This window comes from Somniosus microcephalus, chromosome 2 (genome assembly GCF_052327205.1).
Source record: "Somniosus microcephalus isolate GS21.2 chromosome 2, FLI_Smic_1.0, whole genome shotgun sequence".
Lineage (NCBI taxonomy): Eukaryota > Metazoa > Chordata > Chondrichthyes > Squaliformes > Somniosidae > Somniosus > Somniosus microcephalus.
The window spans coordinates 212,070,476-212,093,353 of NC_140988.1; the positions used below are offsets into that span (position 1 = coordinate 212,070,476).

Sequence of the window (22,878 nt, forward strand, 5' to 3'; positions counted from 1 at the left end):
ATGTCCGCGACGCCTTGGTGAGAGGCCTACGTTCCGACTACACACGGCAAAGACTGCTTGAAGCTAAGGACATAGACCTGGACAAGGCCGAAGCCCTCGCCCTCACCCTAGAGGCCACCCAGCAAGACCAGGAAGCGTTTGCCAGGTACTATTCGCGACCCTGGGACTCGGGCCCGACCCCCACCCCACCACCCTTCACAGCGCTGCCCCCGGGACCTACCTCAGCGTCTGCATCACGGATCCGACCGGGCCCGCTAGCCCCGGTACCGGCCCCGACATCAGGCAACCCCGATCGGGCCGCTGGCTGCTTCTTTTGCGGCCAGGAGAAGCATCCGAGGTCGCGCTGCCCAGCCAAAAACTCGACCTGCAAAACCTGCCTCAAGAAAGGCCACTTCTCCAAGGCCTGCAGAAGCAAATCCTCAAAAGCCAGCAGTGCCTCATGCGAACCCTGGGGGCGGCCATCTTTGTGCGGGGCAGCCGAAGCCTGCAGAGCCTCATGGGAAAACCAGGGGCGGCCATCTTTGTGCGGGGCAGCCGAAGCCTGCAGAGCCTCATGGGAAAACCAGGGGCGGCCATCTTTGTGCGGGGCAGCCGAAGCCTGCAGAGCCTCATGGGAACAGCAGGGGCGGCCATCTTTGTGCGGGGCAAACGATTTAAACAGAGCCTCATGTGAACTACGGGGGCCGCCATCTTCGCCGCCATCTTGTCATGACAACGACGCGCTCATCTACACCCTAGCTTCCGTGACCCTGGATCAAGCCCGCCCGCACCACCTGGCCAGCTCAATGATGGACATCAAAGTCAACGGCCACGCCACGACCTGCCTGTTCGACAGCGGAAGCACGGAGAGCTTCATCCACCCAGACACGGTGAGCCACTACTCCCTCCCCGTCCTGCCAACGCGCAGCCGCATCTCGATGGCATCGAGGTCGCACGCCACAGACATCAGCGGCTACTGTGTCGTGACATTGTCGGTTAAAGGGACAGAGTATAAAAATTTTAAACTCCTCGTACTCCCCCAGCTGTGCGCTGCCGTCATACTAGGGCTGGACTTCCAATCCCACCTCCAAAGTGTAACCCTAGCATACGGTGGACCCCTCCCCCCACTCACAGTCGACAACCAGCGAAAGTTAAACCGCCCACCGCGTAACACCTGCAGCCTATCCACCCTCAAGGTACCGCCACCTTCCCTGTTCGCTAACCTCACCCCCGACTGCAAACCTGTCGCTACTAAGAGCAGGCGGTACAGCGCTGGGGACAGAGCCTTCATTAGCTCTGAGGTGCAGCGACTCCTGAAAGAGGGCATTATTGAGGGGAGCAGCAGCCCCTGGCGTGCCCAGGTGGTGGTAGTCAAGACCGGCGACAAAAATCGCCTGGTTATCGACTACAGCCAGACCATAAACAGATACACCCAGCTGGACGCATACCCCCTCCCCCGCATATCGGACATGGTCAATGAGATTGCACAATACCGCGTATTCTCGACCATCGACCTCAAGTCGGCCTACCACCAACTCCCCATCAGCCCGGAGGACAGCCAGTACACCGCCTTCGAGGCGAATGGCCGCCTCTACCAATTCCTTAGGGTCCCCTTTGGTGTCACCAACGGGGTCTCGGTTTTCCAACGGGAGATGGACCGGATGGTTGACCAGAACGGACTACAGGCCACTTTCCCCTATCTCGATAACGTCACCATCTGCGGCCGCAACCGGCAGGACCATGACGTGAATCTGGAGAAATTCCTCCGTACGGCCCAACGGCTGAACCTCACCTACAATAAGGAGAAATGCGTGTTTAACACAGCGCGCCTTGCCATCCTTGGCTGTGTAGTAGAGAACGGAGTCATCGGCCCCGACCCCGAAAGAATGCGCCCCCTCATGGAGCTACCCCTCCCCCACTGTCCAAAAGCACTTAGGAGAACCCTGGGGCTTTTCGCCTACTATGCCCAATGGGTACCCAATTATGCGGACAAAGCCAGACCCCTCCTGAAAACCACATCCTTCCCCCTCACGGAAGAGGCGTGCGCGGCCTTCTCCCTCATTAAGGGAGACATAGCCAAGGCCACAATGCACGCAGTGGATGAGTCAATCCCCTTCCAAGTGGAGAGCGATGCATCCGACTTCGCCCTAGCCGCTACCCTTAACCAGGAGGGTAGGCCGGTAGCCGCCTTCTCAAGGACCCTACAGGGCCCCGAGACCCGACACTCGTCGGTCGAGAAGGAAGCCCAGGCAATTGTGGAGGCAGTACGGCGCTGGAGGCACTACTTGGCAGGCAAACGATTTACCCTCCTCACCGACCAACGCTCGGTTGCCTTCATGTTTAATAACAAGCTGAGGGGCAAGATCAAGAACGACAAAATCTTGAGGTGGAGAATCGAGCTTTCCACCTATGATTATGAGATCTTGTACCGGCCCGGTAAACTGAACGACCCCCCTGATGCTCTTTCACGCATTACATGCGCCAGCGCGCAAAGTGATAGACTTCAGACCCTCCACAATGACCTCTGCCACCCCGGAGTCACCAGACTCTACCATTTCATTAAGGCCCGCAACCTGCCATACTCCATCGAGGAGGTCAGGACCATGACCAGGAACTGCCAGATCTGTGCTGAGTGCAAACCGCACTTCTATAAGCCGGACAGAGCAAGCCTGATCAAGGCCACCCGCCCCTTCGAGCGTCTGAGCATCGACTTCAAGGGGCCCCTACCGTCATCCGACCGTAATGTGTACTTCCTCAACATCGTTGATGAGTACTCCCGTTTCCCCTTTGCCTTCCCCTGCCCAGACATGACCAGTAACACGGTCATTAAATGCCTGAACAAACTCTTCGCCTTGTTCGGGTTCCCGAACTATATACATAGTGACCGGGGCGCCTCCTTCATGAGCGAGGAACTCCGTCAGTTCCTATTGGAGAGGGGTATTGCAGCAAGCAGGACCACCAGCTACAACCCCCGAGGGAACGGCCAGGTGGAAAGAGAGAACGCGACGGTATGGAAGGCCACCCTCTTAGCCTTAAAGTCTAAGGGCCTCCCAACCTCCCGCTGGCAAGAGGTCCTCCCGATTGCGCTGCACTCCATCCGGTCACTACTTTGCACTGCCATTAACACCACCCCCCATGCTCGAATGTTTGTCTTCCCCAGGAAGTCGACTACGGGAACCACCCTACCAACCTGGCTGACCTCTCCGGGACCCGTCTTGCTGCGAAAGCACGTGAGGGCCCATAAAACGGACCCCCTGGTCGAGAAGGTGAACCTCCTGCACGCCAACCCCCAGTACGCCTATGTGGCTTACCCAGACGGACGGGAGGACACTGTCTCCTTACGAGACCTCGCACCCTCACCCCCCCCTCCCAACCCCCCGAGTCCAGCCGAGGTAGACGGCATGCCGGAACCCCACGAGCCTTTGCCGACTACGCAGACACCAGCTTTAACACCGGATAATGTAACACCGCCGCTGCGACGATCGGAGAGGCTAACGAAGCCTCCGGACAGACTGACATACCAGAGCTGGTAATACACTTCACCCCGCCGGACTCTAATCTAAACAAGGGGTGAATGTGGTAAACCACTGTTATAGTTATCACTGTATATTGTTCTCACTGTTCTCACTGTCACATCACTACACGAGGTCGCCTCTTGTCGCACTGTTATACCTGGGCTGACCACCTCCGACTCCGCCCATTACCTGCCCAGGTATAAAGGTAGCTGACTGGCTAGTATTCCTCCCTGTTGGATCGGATCACCCACGAGGGTGGGCTCTGTTATTTAGCCAATAAAAACCTTCAGTTACGTTCTTAACTCGTCGCCTTTTATTGGACTAATTGATAGGCATATCACTTCCATCATCCTTTCATGCAGTGCATTCCAGATCATCATAACTCGCTGTGTAAAAATAAAAAAACTTCCTCATATCACCTCTGCTTCTTTTGCCAATCACCGTAAATCTGTCTCCTCTGGTTACCGACCCTTCTGCCACTGGAAACAGTTTCTCTTTATTTACTCTTATCAAAACCATTCATGAATTTGAAGACCTCTTATCAAATCTCCTCTTGACTTTCTCTGCTCTAAGGAGAACAATCCCAGCTGCTCCAGTCTCTCTACGTAACTGAAGTCTTTCATACCTGGTACACTCTCATAAATCTCTTCTGCATCTCTCTAAGGCCTTGACAGCCTTGCGAAAGTGTGGTGACCTGAATTGGACACAATACTCCAGTGTTTTATAAAGATTTAGCATAACTTCCTTATTTTTGAACTCTTTCTCTGTTAATTAAAAAAAAAATTTTTTTTACTTGTCATTGTTAGTGCACAAGTGCAGTACAATGAAATGTAGGCTTGCGGCTCCCGAGAGTGTACATTTGGATTAAGACATTTAAACATTCAACATACATTTGGCTTGTAGTATATTAACATAAACATAACCATAATAAAGTGCATTGGCAGATGTGCAGGCTTTAGAGTTTATTTGTGGAGTTCAGTAGGATGACCGCCCTGGGAAAGAAGCTGTTTCTAAATCTGGTCGTACGGGTGCGAATGCACCTGTAGCGTCTCCCAGATGGCAGGAGGGCGAACAGACTGTGGCTGGGGTGGGTAGGGTCTTTGATGATGGACCGTGACCTCCGTAGACAGCGTTTCTGGTAAATAATTCTTAATAAAGCTAAGGATCCCATATGCTTTTTTAACAGCCTTTTCAACTTGTTCTGCCACCTTCACAAGATTTGTGTACGTACACACCACGGCAGCTGGGGAATTTAAATTCAGTTAATTAAATAAATCTGGAATAAAAAGCTAGTAGCTGTCATGGTGACCATGAAACTTCCGGATTGTTGCAAAAACCCATCTGGTTCACTGATGTCCTTTAGGGAAGGAAATCTGCCGTCCTTACCCAGTCTGGCCTATGTGACTCCAGACCCACAGCAATGTGGTTGACTCTTAATTGCCCTCTGAAATGGCCTAGCAAGCCACTCGGTTGTACCAAACAGCCACAAAGAAGTCTACAGCACTGTTGGGAGTATCTACATGGACTGCAGCGGTTCAAGAAGGTGGTTCACCACCACCTCTGGGGCAGTTAAGGATGGGCAATAAATGCTGGCCTTGCCAGTGATGCCCACATCCAGTGAACGAATTAAAAGAAAAAAGCACCCTGTTCTACAACCCCTTTAAAATTGTACCATTTAGTTTATATTGCCTCTTCAAATGTTTCACTTCACACTTCTCTGTATTAAATTTCATCTGCCATGTGTCCATTTCACCAGTCGCTGTATGCCTTCCTGAAGTCTGTTACTATCCTCATTGTTTACTACATTTTTGAGTTTTGCGTCATCTGAAAACTTTGAAATTATGCCCTGTATACCCAAGTCCAGGTCATTAATATATATCAAAAAGTGGTCCTAATATGGATCCCTGGGGATCACCACTGTATACCTCCCTCCAGTCTGGAAAAACAACCATTTACCACTGCTCTCTGCTTTCTGTCTATTAGCCAATTTTGTATCCATGCTGCTGCTGTCCCTTTTAATGCCATGGGCTTTAATTTTGCTAACAAGTCTATTATGTGGTACTTTTTCAAATGCCCTTTGAAAGTCCATATACACATCAACCATACTACCCTCATTAACCCTCTCCCTTACTTCATCAAAGAACACGATCAAGTTAGTCAACCACGATTTGCTTTTAACAAATCTGTGTTGACTTTCACTTATTAGCCCATACTTTTCCAAATACCAAATAGTTTTGTCCCAGATTATTGTCTCTAAAAATTTCGTGCTAGGCTGATTAGCATGTAGTTGGATTTATTCCTCTCCCCTTTTTTAAATGGCTGTAACATTTGCAATCCTCCAGTCCTCTGGCACCACCCCCATATCCAAGGCGGATTCGAAGATTGTAGCCAGTATCTCTGCAATTTCCACTGTACTTCCCTCTAACCTAGGATGCATTCCATCTGGACCAGGTGACTTTTTTTACTTTGAGGACTGCCAACCTTTTAAGCACCTCTTTTATTTTTGCCCCCGAAAATGTTTGCTTTTCACCTGCCCCAAATCCACCCAATTCACAATTCACAATTCAAATCGCTTTATTGGCATGATAAGTTACATCTTATGTTGCCAAAGCATCAAAATACATTTATGGTTGAGCACATAAACGCAGTTCTATTCATACAGTGTATAAACAGGTATATCCCTGAGTGTATAAATATACATTCGCATTGTTTATATATATTCTTTTCTTAGTTTACTGGTTGTCCCTCTGTTGATGGCAAGCTGTAACATAGTGTGCCGCCAGTGTTACACAGCTTCTCTCCTCTCCCAGTAGGAATGGGAGTTTTTGGTTGTCATTCAGATTTCTGAATTCAGGGCATATTTGTGAGAATTTTTGGTAGAAATTCTCCCTGATGTCCTGATATTTTCCACAGGCTGTGAGGAAGTGCATCTCTGTCTCCACTACTCCCTGACTGCAGTGAGAGCATATCCTGTCTTCTCTTGGCAGCCTGTGTCTGCCTTTTTCGATCGCTAGGCTATGTTCGTTAATTCTGTACCTTGTCAAGGTTCTTCTCAGTTTATTATCCTTTACCATGGTCAGGTAATCAGCTATGTTGTATTGTCTGTTTAGGGCCAAGTAGCAATTGAGTTTGCTTTGGGTTTTTGTTGTTTCTGCCCGATATGTCAGATATTTTTCCATTCTTGGGTTTAAGGTTCCAAGTCTCTGGAATGCGACTTGAACCCCCAACTTCTGAAATGCCGTTGGATATTTCTTCTTTGTTTTTAATGCCATTTGCATGCTTCCTGTATCCATCAAGAGCACTTTAGGGAATTTACTGTAAAGCTAAAATGTATTCATGTTGATGGGGAGGGGGGTGGGGGGGGTGGGGGGGGTGGGGTGGGGAGAAGAGGGTAAGAGAAAATGAATTAATTTTTTTTAATGCTTTTTTTCTGCAACTCTTAAGCACCTAAACATGAAAGATGAGCTGTGATCTGTTGAGTTCTGACCTAATCAGATGCTTCTGGAGCAACAATATATAAAATTACTATTTCTAGGCATCTAATTTAGTCAAGTCCCAAAGAAATTCTCCTTTCTTTCTTTATGTATAGACTTAATGGTTGGAGAAGTGATTTTATAAGAATGTAAATGAGATTGTGTTTAGTAATGTATTTTGGACGTGATGAACTTTTGTCAAACCTTGCTTTACATTGCAACCAAGTGCGGAAAATTATGGTGATCAAAGTTTAGTTTGACTAATTGGTGACGAACCAAGAATATTAAAGCAGAAGGTAGAAATGATGGTGTTTGCAGTTATTGGTTATACTACAGTATAAAGTAATAAAGGCAAGATGGTGGTTTCCTGTGTGTTCTCTGAACTTTAGTTCTGCAGTGATCTGTTAATCTTGAAATGTAATAGGTGTTCACCATCTCTTTGTAAATAGCTAAAGTTTCCATATACTTGGGAATAAAGAATGATATAGCATGATCAGCGCTTTGTTATGAAGTCTAGTCAACATATTTCCATCTCGTGGTGGATGAAAATTATCCCTGCCCCCAGTTTTGTGGAGGCATTAATATAAACCCATGGATGAATTCAAGTATTGAATAAATTAGACATTTAGATCAATTGCATATGTTTATTCAGCTGCCAATATTGGGGATGGTGGCATTTTCTGATGTTGATGGTATAAATGAGTGATTTGTCATGATTTGGGCAGTGGATGTGGCTTTTGGTATTGGAATTATGCAAAGACTTGATGTGAAAACAGTATTAGGCCTACAATTGCAATGGGTTTTAACCAATCCAGTAGCTAGATGTTTGGTAGGAAACCTACTTCTGGATCTGTCATAGGTATACAAGATGACTGCCTTTTTTGTCTTGTGGTTCCTAAATGCACCTCTGATAGTGTGCTATTAAACTGTGGGTGAATGAATATACATTGCTTCTCTTTTCTCAGGCAGAAGTTTGAAAGCTGCTGAAGGGTTTCCACATGTGAAAAGCAGTTTTACCAGCACTTAACTGTTCAAGGAACCCCTCTAAGGCTTTTTTAGGTAACAAAGTTTCAACATGCCAAATTAGACAATTTAGTAACCATTTTGATACTATTTATAGTTTTAAGTGTTCTGAAGTGAAATACTTCAGAAATGAAGTAGTGGTATTAGAGGTATGTGCAGCTAGCAACAACAACAAAAACAACTTGTATTTATATAGTGCCTTTAATGTAGTAAAACGTCCAAGGCGCTGCACAGGAGTATTTTAAGACCCAAATTTTGACACCAATCCACGTAAGGATAAATTAGGGCAGGTTACCAAAAGCTTGGTCAAAGAGGTAGGTTTAAAGGAGGAAAGAGAGGTAGCGAGGCAGACAGGTTTAGGGAGGGAATTCCAGAGCTTAGGGCCTAGACAACAGAAGGTATGGTCACCAAAGGTTGAGTGATTATAATCAGGTATGCCGAGGAGCGCAGATATCTTGGAGGCTGGGGGTGGAAATTACAGAGATAGGAAGGGGTGAGGCCATGGAGGGATTTGAAAACAAGGATGAGAATTTTGAAATAGAGGCGCTGCTTAACCGGGAGCCAATGTAGGTTAGCGAGCACAGGGGTGATGGGCGAACGGGACTTGGTGCGAGTTAGGACACGCGCAGCCGAGCTTTGGATGGCCTCAAGTTTATGTAGGGTGGAATGTGGGAGGCCAGCCAGGAGTGTGTTGGAATACCAAAGTCTAGAGGTAACCAAGGCATGGATGAGGATTTCAGCAGTGGATGAGCTAAGGCAAGGGCGGAGATGGGCGATGTTACGGAGGTGGAAGTAGGAGGTCTTTGTTATGCTACGGATATGTGGTCGGAAGCTCATTTCAGGGTCAAATATGACACCAAGGTTGCAAACAGCCTGGTTCAGCCTCAGACAGATGTTCGGGAGAGGGATGGAGTCAGTGGCTAGGGAACGGAGTTTGTGGCGGGGACCGAAAACAATGGCTTCGGTCTTCCCAATATTTAATTGGAGAAAATTTTTGCTCATCCAGAACTGGATGTCGGACAAGCAGTCTGACAATTTAGACACCATGGAGGGGTCGAGAGAAGAGGTAGTGAGGTAGAGCTGGGTGTCGTCAGCATACATGTGGAAACTAACGCTGTGCTTTCGGATGATATTGCCAAGGGGCAACATGTAGATGAGAAATAGGAGGGGGCCAAGGATAGACCCTTGGGGGACACCAGAGGTAACGATGCGGGAGCAGGAAGAGAAGCTGTTGCAGGTGATTCTCTGGTTACGATTAGATAGATAAGAATGGAACCAGGCGAGTGCAGTCCCACCCAACTGGATGACGTTGGAGAAGGATGGAGTGGTCAACCGTGTCAAAGGCTGCAGACATGTCGAGAAGGACGAGGAAGGATAGTTTACCTTTGTCACAGTCACAAAGGATGTCATTTGTGACTTTGAGAGCCAGGATATTGGATATAGCAAGGATATTGAATAGTGTTGGCCTCTCAAAGTATAGGCAAGAGCTGCAACTGATATCTATTAAAAGTTTGGCGAGGATACATCTACAGATTTTAATCGCTCCACCATTGGTGGCTGTGCCTTCAGCTGCCAAGGCCCTAAGCTCTGGAATTCTCTCCCTAAACCTTTCCGCTTCTCTATCTCTATTCCTTTAAGACGCTCCTTAAAACCTACTTCTGCCATAATATCTCCTATGTGGCTTGGTGTCAAATGTTGTTTTATAACGCCCTTGTGAAGGGCCTTGGGACGTTTTACTACATTAAAGGTGTTGTATAAATGCAAGTTGTTGTAGAGAATTAGAGGAGTTACATTATAAGAAAGTATATAGTAGTTATAGAAAGATAAATAATATAGATAGAACTGAGTACTACTGAGCAGGTTAATAAGGCCATAAAAAGCAAACCAAGCACTAGAATTTATTTCTAGAGGGATAGAATAGAGAAGTTATGCTAAACTTGTATCGAACCTTGGCTAGACCACACTGTACAGTTCGGCCACCGTATTATAAAAAGGATACAGAGGCACTAGAGAGGGTGCAAAAAAGATTTACAAGGATGATACCAGAAATGCGAGGTTCTACCTATTGGGAAAGGATGAACAGGCTGGGTCTCTTTTCACTTGAAAAGAGAAGGCTGAGAGGTGACTGAATAGAGGTCTTTAGAATTCTGAAAGGTTTTGATAGAGTAGATACAGAGAGAATGTTTCCACTTGTGGGGAGGAGCAAAACTAGAGGCCATCAATATAAGACAGTCACCAATAAATCAAATAGGGAATTCAGAAGAAAGTTCTTTACCCAAAAAGAGTGGTGAGAATGTGGAACTCGCTACCACAGGGAGTGGTTGAAGCGAATAGTATAGATGCATTTAAGGGGCAGTTAGATAAGCATCTGAGGGAGAAGGGAATAGAGGGTTATGCTGATAGCTGGGGGAGGAGGCTCAAGTGGAGCATAAACACTGGCATGGACTTGTTGGGCCGAATGGCGTGTTTCTGTGTTGTACATTCTATGAAATTTTATGTAATACAAGGATGGGAAATTACTAATTGGTAACTACTGCAGCACAGTTTGAGTAGCAGGATATGCGTTGCTGGGCAGATAAGACAACTATGGAAAATGCAATTGTGCTAATCATGAATGATTTCAATATCCCGGAGGTTGAATGACACATCAGGGATAAAAAGAGGGAAGGTTGAAAGTACAAGAGAATTTACTGAAAGTCAAGAATTGTTTTTTCACTAAACATCTGAGCTGCTAGAGCAGAGGCTTGTTGGATTTGATGCTTAGCAATACAACAGAGCTGGAGGTTGGTGAGTACCTGGGCTAAAAATTGGCAGATGGAATTAAGTGAGAGAATTAAATTATGCATTTTGATTATACTCTGAATGGAGGTAGGCTCGTGCTGTGGAAGAGTAGAGGGACTCTGAATGGAGGTAGGCTCGTGCTGTGGAAGAGTAGAGGGACTACTCTGAATGGAGGTTGGCTCGTGCTGTGGAAGAGTAGAGGGACTTGGGGTACAGGTTAACAACATTAAAGGCAGCACCTCAGGTTGATGAGGCTGTTTTTAAAAAAAAAAAAAGCTAATGGAATTCTGAGTTATCTCCAGGGATAGAATATAAAGCCAAGAGGTAATGATGAGCCTATACAAAACTGTAAGACCTCAAAAGTACTGTGCAGTATGGCTCCAAATATATATAGACTGAGAAACAACTTGTATACAAATTAGGGATCATCTGAAGTTGAAGAGGATAGGGGAGAAAATGAAAATTCCATTATGGAATGTTCACACATGAACTCTAGATAGAATGAGCTTAATGGGTCTAATGACCTTTTCTTGCTCATTTGGTCTAGATTTTTTGCCTGGTGATGATTAATGGGGGCAAAATCTAGCTTGATGTCCATATGTTAGAACCATCACCGTGAATTTTTTATGGGGTGTATATTAACCCCTGGATTGTTGACTGGTGAAGAATATTCCAGACTTCTGGCCAATATTTTAAGGCATCAGCTCTCGCTGTGACATGTGGTGAGAGGGGGGAAGCCCTCTTATAGCAACAATGTGACAGGAGCAAGTTTACTAATGCAATTAACCCTATGCTACTGAAATATACATTTACAGTACAATTTTGAATACAAAGAAATGTTAAACTCACCGGGTTTTTGCTTTTTTCTCTTCCTATGATTTTTTTTCCCTCAACTATTTTTATTGACTTCAATTTTACTTTTTTTTTTCTAATCTAATGTACCTATCTAAACTATTTAAAAATTATGTCACTTTTTCTTCTTTCATCCTCCTGGTGCTCATTGCCCAATATGAAGGTATTATCATTCACCTTTGCATTGACTGAAAACTAGCTTCAACAGCTTTTTTCCTTAGTCAGTTTGAAAGCCAAAAGACGTAACACAGTCTAGTCATAGATGTGACTAGGTTGATTTTTGACATGTAAAATTGTGCCAAAACCAGAAGCTCTGATGCCAGATGAGTTAGCTCATTATTGAACCCCACAGCCTCGTCATACACAGGCAAGCAAACCTGTCTGCGGTATCATAAGGATTAATGAAAACAGTCCATTTGCCATGTAGCATTGTGTGATTCCAGAACATAGTGGAAATGTGCAGATGTCACCTATTTTCCAATGGAGAGCGGAGAAAAGATAATCGTATACAATTTCTTTTCAAATAATGTAATTTAACATGATGTGAGTTCAGTTAATTTGCTTTGCTAACCCTGATACCCAGTCTAGTCTTTGATCTTGCTGTACTAGCACAAACTGAAGTGGAGTTGACCCGTTTACACGACACATACTTAGCAGGATTGCTCCAATGCAATCTGGAATACTTTCAGAGCAGTATTACCATTCACCTTTGCATTCAAAAGTATTCTCAACATTATGGGAAGAGGGCAGATGTGTGTCTTTGAAAAGGCAGATCTGAGTAAAGCTGTAGTTTAGTGTTTGGGTAAAGATACCATGTAACAAACTGAGATTTTTCTGGTGTTCACAGCTTCAAATGCACCCATTTAGAACGAGTGTTTCTTGGCACTTATTATTTAAAAACCTATTATTTTCCCACTTAGCTATTTGTTACTCTGTTTTGGGCTCTTGTGTGCTGTCAATATTTCCCTGTCCACGGTAGTTTAAAAAGGAATCTGCTCCAAAGATTCTGCTAATGCTGCTATATATGAGAGCTGTCTGAAATAATGTGGGGAAATGTGAGATTATTCACTTGGGTGGGAAAATATTAAATGTTGGTGTTCAGAGAGATTTAGGTGCCCTCGTACAGGAAACACAAAGCTACCATGCAGGTACAGTAAGCAATTAGGAAGGCAAATGGCATGTTGGCCTTTATTCTTCTTCTTAGGCAGTCCCTCGGAACCGAGGATGACTTGCTTCCACGTTAAAAATGAGCTCGCAGGTGACTGATTAGTCCAATGCGGGACCTACAGTCTCTGTCACAGGTGGGGCAGACGGTGGTTGAAGGGGCGGGTGGGTGGGGTGCTTGGGTTGACGTGCGCTGCCTACGCTTGGCTTCCGCTTGCTCCCAGCGAAGAGACTCGAGGTGTTCGGCGCCTTCCCGGATGCTTCTCCTCCAGTTTGTGCGGTCTTGGGCCAGGGATTCCCAGGTGTCGGTGGGGATGTTGCACTTTTTCCAAGGAGGTTTTGAGGGTGTCCTTGAAGCGTTTCCTCTGCCCACCTGGGGCTCTCTTGCCGTGCCGGAGCTCCGAGTAGAGCACTTGTTTTGGGAGTCTCGTATCGGGCATGCGGACAATGTGACCGTCCATCGGAGCTGATTGAGCGTGGTCAGAGCTTCGATGCTGGGGATGTTGGCCTGAGCAAGAACACTGACGAGGGGCCTTTATTGCAAGGGGGGTTGGAGTACAAGAGTAAGGAAGTCTTACTACAATTGTACAGGGTTTTGGTGAGACCACACCTGGAGTACTGTGCAGTTTTGATCTCCTTATCTAAGGAAGGATATTCTTGCCTTAGAGGTGGTGCAGCAAAGGTTCACTAGAGTGATTCGTGGGATGAGAGGGTTGTCCTATGAGGAGAGATTGAGTATATTGGGCCTATATGCTCGAGTTTAGAAACATGAGGTGATCTCATTGAAACGTATAAGATTCTGAAGGGGATTGACAGGATAGATGCTGAGGTTGTTTCCCCTGGCTGGAGAATCTAGAACTAGAGGGCATTGTCTCAGGGTAAGGGGTCGGCCATATAAGACTGAGATGAGGAATTTTTTCAGAGGGTTGTGAATCTTTGGAATTCTCTACCCCAAAGGGCTGTGGATGCTGAGTTGTTGAGTATATATTAGGCTGAGCTATAGATTTTTGGACTCTAGGGGAATAGAGGATATGGGGATCCGGCAGGAAAGTGGAGTTGAGGTCGAAAATCAGCCATGATCTTATTGAATGGCGGAGCAAGCTCGAGGGGCCATATGGACTACACTTGCTCCTAATTCTTATGTTCTTATCAATTAACACTGCCTGATTTAACTTTCAGGGGAAGGAAAAAAAGAAAGTGTCTAATGCTGTAGCTGTGATTATGCAATGTATTGGGACGGACCATATTAGAATTAATAACGTGTAATGAGCCAGATTTAGTTAACAGCCTAACGGTGCATGAACATTTATCTAATACGATCATAATATGATCAACTTCAACGTTGTGTTTGAAAGGGAGATATGCGAAACCGGTACTAAGATTCTAGATTTAGGTAAGGTGACTTCAACGGGATGGGACAGAGACTGTCCACAGTAAATTGGGCAAATTTGTTAATGGGTAAAATGACAGAAGATCAGTGGGAGGTGTTCAAAAAGAATTTAACGTGATCCAGAACCAGTTTATACCCCTAAGGGGCAAGAGCTCTACTTGCCAAAAAAAAGCCATGGACGACGAGAGGTAAGAGACCACACAAAACTAGAAGAAAAAACATACAAGAATGCCAAAAATAGCATAGATCCTGGCGAATGGGAGATATGCAAAGAACAAAACAAGTGACAAAACTGATAGTTAAGAGCTACAAAAAGGGTATATGAAAAGAAATTTGCAAGGGATATCAAAATCAACACAACAAACTTTTACAATGATATTAGGAAAAAGTGGGTGGTTAAGAGCAATGTGGGCCCCTTAAAAATGAATAATGGTGATTATATAAATGAAAATAAGGAAATGGCAGACATTAAATAATTACTTTCAGTATTTACAGTAGAGGAAGAGGGTAGCATGCCAGACATCCTAATGAAACTAATATTGAATCGGGGTGGGGTCTCACCAAAATTATTGTATGCAAATTAACAGTAATGAAGAAAATAATGGCACTAAAGAATGACGAATCCCAAGAACCAGATGGTCTACATCCCAGGGTTTTAAAGGAAGTAGGTAAGAACATTGCAGATGCCCTATGATGTTCCAAAGTGTTCTCGATTCAGGAGCCTTTCCTTTAGATTGGAAAATTGCACATATCACTCCACTATTTAAGAAAGGTGAGAGGGGGAAACCAGGGAATTATAGACCAGTTAGCCTAACATCTGTTGTCAGGAAATTACTAGAGTCTATGATTAAGGATAGGGTGATTGAACACTTTGGAAAAATTTCAGCTGATCAGAGAGAGAGAGCCAGCATGGATTTATAAAGGGTAGGACATGCTTAACGAACCTTATTTAATGTTTTGAAGTGGTGATTAAAGTAGCACAGTGTAATGTCTATGGGTGTTATTTATCTGGATTTCCAGAAGGCATTCGATTAAAGTGCCTCATAAGAGACTGTTAGCTGAAGTTGGAGCTCATGTAATTGATGGAAAATTATTGACCTAGTTAAGAAATTGGCTGAGTGGCAAGAGACAGAGTAGGGATAATGGGCAGGTATTCTAATTGGCAGGATGTGACTAGTGGCATCTCATAGGGAGCTGTTTTGGGGCTTCAACTATTCACAGTATTTATTAATGACTTCGAAGATGGGATAGAGAGCCACATATCCAAGTTTGCGATGAGACAAAGAGGCAGCATTGTAAGCAGTGTAGATGGAAGCATAATATTACAAAGATATTAATAGATTAAGTGAATGGGCCAAACTATGGCAAATAGATTTCAATGCAGGCAAGTGTGAGGTCATCCACTTTGGACCTAAAAAGGATAGAACAGAATACTTTCTAAATGGTGAAAAGCTAGAAACCGTGGTGGTTGAAGAGAGACTTAGGGGTTCATGTACATAGATCATTAAATTGTCATGGACAGGTGCAGAAAATAATCAAAGACAAATGGAATGCTGGCTTTTATATTTAGAGGACTAGAATACAAGGGGGTAGAAGTCATGCTACAGCTATACAAAGCCCTGGTTAGACTACACCTGGAATAGTGAGAGCTGTTCTGGGCACCACACCGTAGGAAGGATATATTGGCCTGTGCAGCATAGATTTACCAGAATGATATCTGAACTCCAAGGGTTAAATTATGAGGAGAGATTACATAAACTAGGGTTGTATTCCCTGGAATTTAGAAGATTAGGGGGTGATTTGATTGAAGTTTTCAAGATATTAAGGGGAACTGATAGGGTAGATAGAAAGTATTTCTGCTGATTGGGGACTCTAGGACAGGGGGACATAGCCTAAAGATTAGAGCCAGGCCTTTCAGGAGTGAAGTTGGGAAACGCTTCGACACACAAAAAGCAGAAGTTTGGAACTCTCTTAAGCAAATGGCAGTTGATGCTGGGTCAATTGTTAATTTTAAATCTGTGATTGATAGATTTATGTTAACCAGGGGTTTTAAGGGATATGGGGCAAAGGCGGGTATATGGAGTGAGGTCACAGGTCAGATCTCATTGAATGGCGGAAAAGGCTCGAGGGACTAAATGCCTACTTTTCCTATTGGCATGTCTGAGTTGCACCACCTGGCTGCCCATAAAATGGCTTCCATTTATACTTAGCCCATATATCTGATGCCAATAAAAGTAGTAATTAAGACTTGAGGGATTGTGCAGCAAGTGAGTTTCTATTATTACCAATGTACAGTATAGTAATATTTGTGATGTTTAAATTGTTGCAATCAAGATACAACCTCATTGTAATTTCTTTGTTATCTGCATCATGCCTCTCCATTTGTAGTTATGCTACTGTAGTACATCTGATTTCTTATTGTTTTGAAATTTCTCCCTGCAGTATACGTTTTCATGCTTGTTTGAGAGTTTGCATTGCTCGATTTATGTCAATAGGCTAAATTTAACGAGGCTGTATATACAAATTGCTTAGTTATGGACTATAGTCTTTTTGTGGACTCTGTAGTAATTTTGTGTGATATTGTCGATATTGGTACATCTATTATTCCATGGTCTGCATTTGGCCGATCAACCATTTGTGGTAGACCTATTACTGATGTAATTATAGCTAATTTAGAATTAGGAAATGTAATCTTGATGCTGACTGCTGCAGGTTTTGACTTTTGTATTTCTTCTACAGAATGCAGTAATAGTGGCCTTGTCTTCACAATCCTGGGACGTGGAGTGTGCAACAGAACGACTGCTCAGTAACTGAGGAATTTGGGATCGCTTCTGTAGCCCAGATGCCCTTTGTTCTTTCTGGGTTCTGCATAGATTCCATTTTAAACATCACTGTAATATGTGATAATCGCTATAAACGAGACTGGATTCGATGCTCTGTAAATAAAGCTCTCAAAAGATCTGTGTAAATTAAAACAAAGGGGAAACGTGAAATACTTTTTAATTTTTTTTTCCTACTCTGCATTGTAAGGATCCTGAGTTTGAGTTGCATTCATCCCTGAAGATGACACAAATACACCTGCTTTAGTGCAGTTTAACAAAGTGACCAAGGCTTTCAATTGCACCAATTTGTTTTTGATAATAAAAACATGTAAAGTGGCCTGCATCTTAGAAAATGGTTGTTTTCTGTTTTTTGAATGTGTCATGGCTCTTCTGTAGCCATTACTTGTGGTAATACTTCTGATCAGAGTTTCTATTTAGTTTGCTATTTAGTGAGAGGCTGCTTCACTCTTTAATTGTGGCATTAATGCACGAGTTGCTGTGGTGACCTTTTCGAATGTTAAGTTTTCATGGGTATCAAATCAAAGGTTGAAGTGTGTGCCTGATCATGAGTAGATTACTTGATTATCCTTCCATGGTTACATTGTTCTCCAAAAGTCTTTGCTATGACACAATCAAAAAGAGTTTGACAGGCTAGGCTTTCTTCAATGGTTGTGCCTGTTAAATAATTCAAAGTAGTTATCGCATTACTTAACAGGTGCTTAAATAGTCACTCCCTGCTTGTGATTTACATTTTCTATAATCTACTTTGGTGGCTGTTCTCTTGCTGTACATAATTTAAAGTTCACATAGAAATAGAGGTGTGTTATTGATCAGATTGTCTGCACTCTGTCTAGTATCTCTGAAAATTCAATAATGGGATATTTCCTGTATATACAGCCAAGCTTTCTATTCGTATTAAAATAATATTTCATCCTAAAAGTTTCCACCAACGTTGGGGTCATTTAATACGATGGTTGATTTCTCAAAATTTGAGACATGTATTGATTTTGCTGTTGCTAAATTGAACAAAAAAGTGAGTTTTATTTGACAAACCGATGGACAGTTATTGACAGAAATGTACCCTTTTGACAAGTACAATATATGCATATTTGTTAGAAATCATGATTTCTGAAATTTCATAATTGTGAAATTTTTAAGGATATACTTGTCTATAACTTCAGAAAGGATTGCTCTTTTGCTGACGAGTGCTTGTTGGAAAATAGAACAGGGGTCAAAGTAGATTTATATATTTAAAAAATGCCTACATTTCTGTTTATTTAACTGAGATACAGTTCACCTTTTTAAAGGTCTTGTCACCATGGAACTGTGATTTCAGTTTGCAGTCCTTACACTGATAGAATTTGGGATGAGGAAAGTCTTTTCGGACTACCAGTCCTATTTGGTGTAATAGGCTGGTGCATTAGGTGACTCTTTAAATTTATTCTCTATTCTCTGGAACTGCAACTCCATCTGTGAAAATCTTGTATTACATTTAAACTGCAACTCTTGTACTGTCCTGCAAATCCTGACCCCTATCCAAAGTCGCACATGCAATTCTTAAGCTGTGTTTGGCTGCTAAAAGACTCATGTAAGCAACCTGTGGTCTATTTTTTCTCCCCTCTCCTGAAGAGCAGTGCCTCTGCAATCTCTATTCTTAGTCAGTTTTGTTTATGAACTTGCACTGTGGACAAATGACCTATGAAATCATGCCCCTGATGGGGAATTAGTTGATTTTCTTACTTTATTTCCTTACCGCATCTTCACCTGAACGTGCTAATTGGTGCTGGTGTATAGGTCTGTGGGTGGTGGTTGACTTTTGATACTTCTAAGTGGCCATTTTTCATGCATGACCATGTGGAATGACTGGCAGGCTTCTTGACTATGGGGTAGGGGGTGGTAGAAAAAGGGGGCATCATAGTTTATCATGGGCTGCTGGGTAGTGAACAGGAGCAAGAATCATTGTTGGTTGTCCCCTCCACTCAGACTGGGAAGCTGAGGCCAATTTTAGTGCGTCAGTGCAATTAGCATCACAGACCACACATCAAGTACGCTTAACTGAATACAAAAGCAGATGTCTTATGTACTCGCTGAGCTATTGAGGGGTGACTAAAGTTAAAGAAAATGTTGCATGTGTCACTCAGCAGGTCAGGCAGCATCTGTGGAGAGAGAAACCGTTGTTTCAGGTCGATGACCTTTCGTCCCCTTCATAGATGAAGGCTAACATTCCATTAGCCTTTTTTATTTGCTGTACTTGTTCTCTTGATTTGAGTGATTTCTGTATATGGACCCCAAAGTCTCTTTGGACCTCCACAGTTCCTAGCTTTTCACCATTTAGAAAATACTCCGATCTATCTTTCTTAGGTTCAAAGTGGATGACCTCGCACTTCCCCACACTGAATTCCATCTGCTAGTTTTGCCAACTCACTTAGTCTTATCAATTTCACTTTGCAACTTTCTGCTCCTGTCTACAATTCTTATTGTGCCATATAATTTAGTGTTGTCAGCAAACTTGTATATACAGCTTGCTATTCCTTCATCTAAATCATTTATACATCTAGTGAAAAGCTGAGTCACCAGTACAGATCCCTTGGGGACACCACTAGTCACATACCAATTATCCCTACACTCTGCCCCTCCAATCCAAGTCAAAAGTCAATTCCATGCGCTTCCATTTTTCTTAAAAGTCTCTTGTGTGGAACCTTATTGAATGCCTTCTGGAAGTCAATATAAAGAACATCCATAGACACTTGCTTATCTATCACGTTAGTGTCCTCAAAACATTCAACTAGGCTAGTTAGACATGGCTTATTGCAAATGCATGCTGGCTATCGGCACCAGAAATAACATACTAGTAAAAGCCAACAAATATTTTTAAAAAGCTGATAACCATGGTGATCCCACTTTGAATGCTTTAAAGTAGAATTTTGGAACTTTATAAGGCTGAAATGCATCTGCACAAATAATTGCTAAGATTTATTGTGGTTTACTAACCAGTTGTTGCTAAATTAGCTACTTTCCTACTTTATAAAATCTCAGCATAGGAACAATTGTATATACAGTGGGAGTGCCTATGCTGGTACTGACCAAGTTAGAACAATTCTTTTGGTTTTAAAAACCGGTTCATGTAAATCTTCATCTGTACCATTAAATCTGAGTATGTTCATGTGTTGGGTGGGACACTTTATTTAAAAAAAAAAGTAAACCGACCCATTTCTGTGCCATCCCTAGCACTAGTGATGTGGGAAAAATCCTCAAATTGCACCCTCAAGATGAATAGAAAGGAGTGTTAAATCTCCCCTCCCTTATGTTGTGTCCAGTGGTTACTGGGTACCATGAAGTTTTCTTTGCTAGAATTATGTCTCAAAACACCTGGATGATGCGCAATTGCTTCTCAATCTGAGGTGTGTGAGGTGCGGTGTCATCTTGTGTCCATTTATGAGGGTAGAAATCCACAAGGGACTGAGGACAATATATGTAGGCATATATACTAAAAGGATGGATGTATACCCTCCATTTATTAAAAAAAAACCCCCACGTTTTTGCAGTTTCTTCAAACTATGCATCTCTGCAGTTTACAATATGAGGCTGGCAGCCCAATCCTAAACCACTGCCGATAGCACTGTTGTCCAGCACCAGTTCAGTTGAGGCATCCATTTCACTTTTCCCTCCTTTCATAGTACTATTGGGATTAGAAGCAAAGCAAAAGTTTTAACCTATGCCCTTCTAGGTACTGCCTTGTTGGTGATCCAATTAACAGTAAATCCCCTGTTTAAACTGTAAAAATTCAGCCTGGAGAAATCCTTTATCACACTGCAGATAAAATTGTGCCTGAAAGAATCTACCCCTTTCTGGCCGCTGCATTACATAAGCAATGCCTAAATAGGAGGTTTGTGTCATCACTAAATATTGCATCTCATATATTGTGTCCATGCACTGTTTTTGCAAAATTTGTCAAGGATTGTTAATGGAATTGGAATTTTCTACTTAAAAGAAAATGATATGTGAAATATTTCAAAGACAGATCTTTCTAACTATTGTAGTTATTTTATTGTAGTTATGTTCATTTGAAGACAATGCTCAGATATAAACACAGCTCAGTAATCCGCAGTTGCACTCCCTCCGACTGCACTGGAACCAAATCACAAATACCGCGAGGCATTAAGCCATTTTTTAAAAACCGAATTTATCAGAATACACTGAAGACTTCTGGCATATGACTTAAAGCATTAAGTCAGCTTTTGTGGGATATAACATTGTATTAATGTTGCTATAATGAAGTGAGATGGCAGCAGTGTCTCTTCCAATAGAATGCCAACTAATTTTCCCTCTGCTATCAGAGGTACAGTGCTGCTGGTTTAACGGCTGCAATTAGTGGGATTGTACTGACCACCAGAAGCTGCCATTTTTTTTGCATTAAGGGTGGACTTGGTGCCTAGCCCACTTGTGCAGCTCAGCAAAGAGGGTTTTCCCAGACAGATGAGAAGCTCCATAGCGAGAAAATGAAAGTAAGCTTTTGTCACTTAACGGGTATATATGCAATTAGTTTGAGTTGCCATCCAGGCTCTGACATTCGTAAATGCGACAAGTTTCAGAGCTCCAGTAACCTTATCACAGTCTAAATCCTATCACATGGGTCTTCGTAATAGATCCTGCTTCTGCATTAGTTCTTTGTGTGCGACAAAAAGATTCCCCTCAAACTTTTAGAAGGTAAACACAGAATTATTTTTACAAGGTAAAATTTACTTAAGAATTCTTATGCCAACTTACTAATCATTTAAGGTTGCTATTTTACTTCTGCCAGAAAACAAATCACTCATTTACTATCTTGCTATTTTACTGTAACATTTAGAATTGATCCCTGGATTGAAGAGAACTTTATTACATAGTAGATGTTAGATGATAATGAATTGGACTGTCTTATTCACAAAATGAAAGAAAATGGTCTTCAAGTGCCGTCGGATATGCTTGGCGCACTTCAAAATTGCTGTAGATCTAGTTATTACATTGTGGTATAAAACGGGTTCTGACCATTTTTTCAGGTTGTCATCGTGAAACGTGATAAAATTAACCTGCAGTAAATAAGAATTGATCTTACGAAGGCATTTTGCTGGCATCTATACTAGTTTTACACACATTTGGAGTTGAGGGATGGTAGTATAGAACTGTTGAGCCATGGGTTGCAGAATTGTCTATTAGAATGCGAGAATGTAACTTATTTCATATGCAATAATACTTTGCAAGATACTATGAATTATTTGTTCAAAGACTGCAATTAATATTTTTATTATTATTGGTCTTAAATTTATTTTTCAGAATCCTGGGATAGTAAGAGATTCTTGGTTTGTTATGCAAACTGTCAACCCAGAAAGAAAAAACAATCTTTACTTTTTTAAAAATCTGACTTTTTTTCTTCCTTTTCCCCTAATTAGTTTACATTTCACTTTTCAACAATTAAATTGTTTCCACATCACTGTTTCCAATTTGTTTTTATTTGGTTTCACAATTTTTTGTGTGCAAGTCTTTTGACACATTGTCGATTTAAAATAACATTAAACGGTGTAGCAGTTTGTGTATTTCTTGACTATTTTCCCAAACACACTAAAAGATGAAAGAATATTGGAAAGTGTTAGTGATAAGAAAGCATAATGATCTGCACTTGTGGACTTTTGGGAACATTGCAGGTTTTTGCTCAGTTTGTTGGGTGCCATGTTAACCAAACTGCCTCTGGAAAACCTGTTGGTTCTGTGCAGGTTCCAGACTATTTTTTGTGATAGGAATAAGCGGTCAATTTTCTTTCCATGAGCTACCATTAATATGTAATAGTGAAGACTTTTCCGATATGTTAAGGCCCTTCAGACAATCGTGTTTTATGGCATTAA

The 22,878-nt window shown here is 42.8% G+C and overlaps 1 protein-coding gene across 3 annotated transcripts in view; it reads left to right on the forward strand.

Moving 5' to 3' along the window:
- ube2kb (ubiquitin-conjugating enzyme E2Kb (UBC1 homolog, yeast)) overlaps positions 1-22,467 on the forward strand; it is an 84,151-nt gene extending 61,684 nt beyond the window's left edge. For all 3 annotated transcript variants that reach the window (XM_085968950.1, XM_085968941.1, XM_085968955.1), the window contains one exon: positions 16,917-22,467. In XM_085968950.1, the coding sequence (XP_085825076.1) occupies positions 16,917-16,991 (75 nt within the window). In that variant the 3' untranslated portion in view covers positions 16,992-22,467. The remainder of the gene's footprint in view (positions 1-16,916) is intronic.
- Positions 22,468-22,878: the final 411 nt, after the last annotated feature.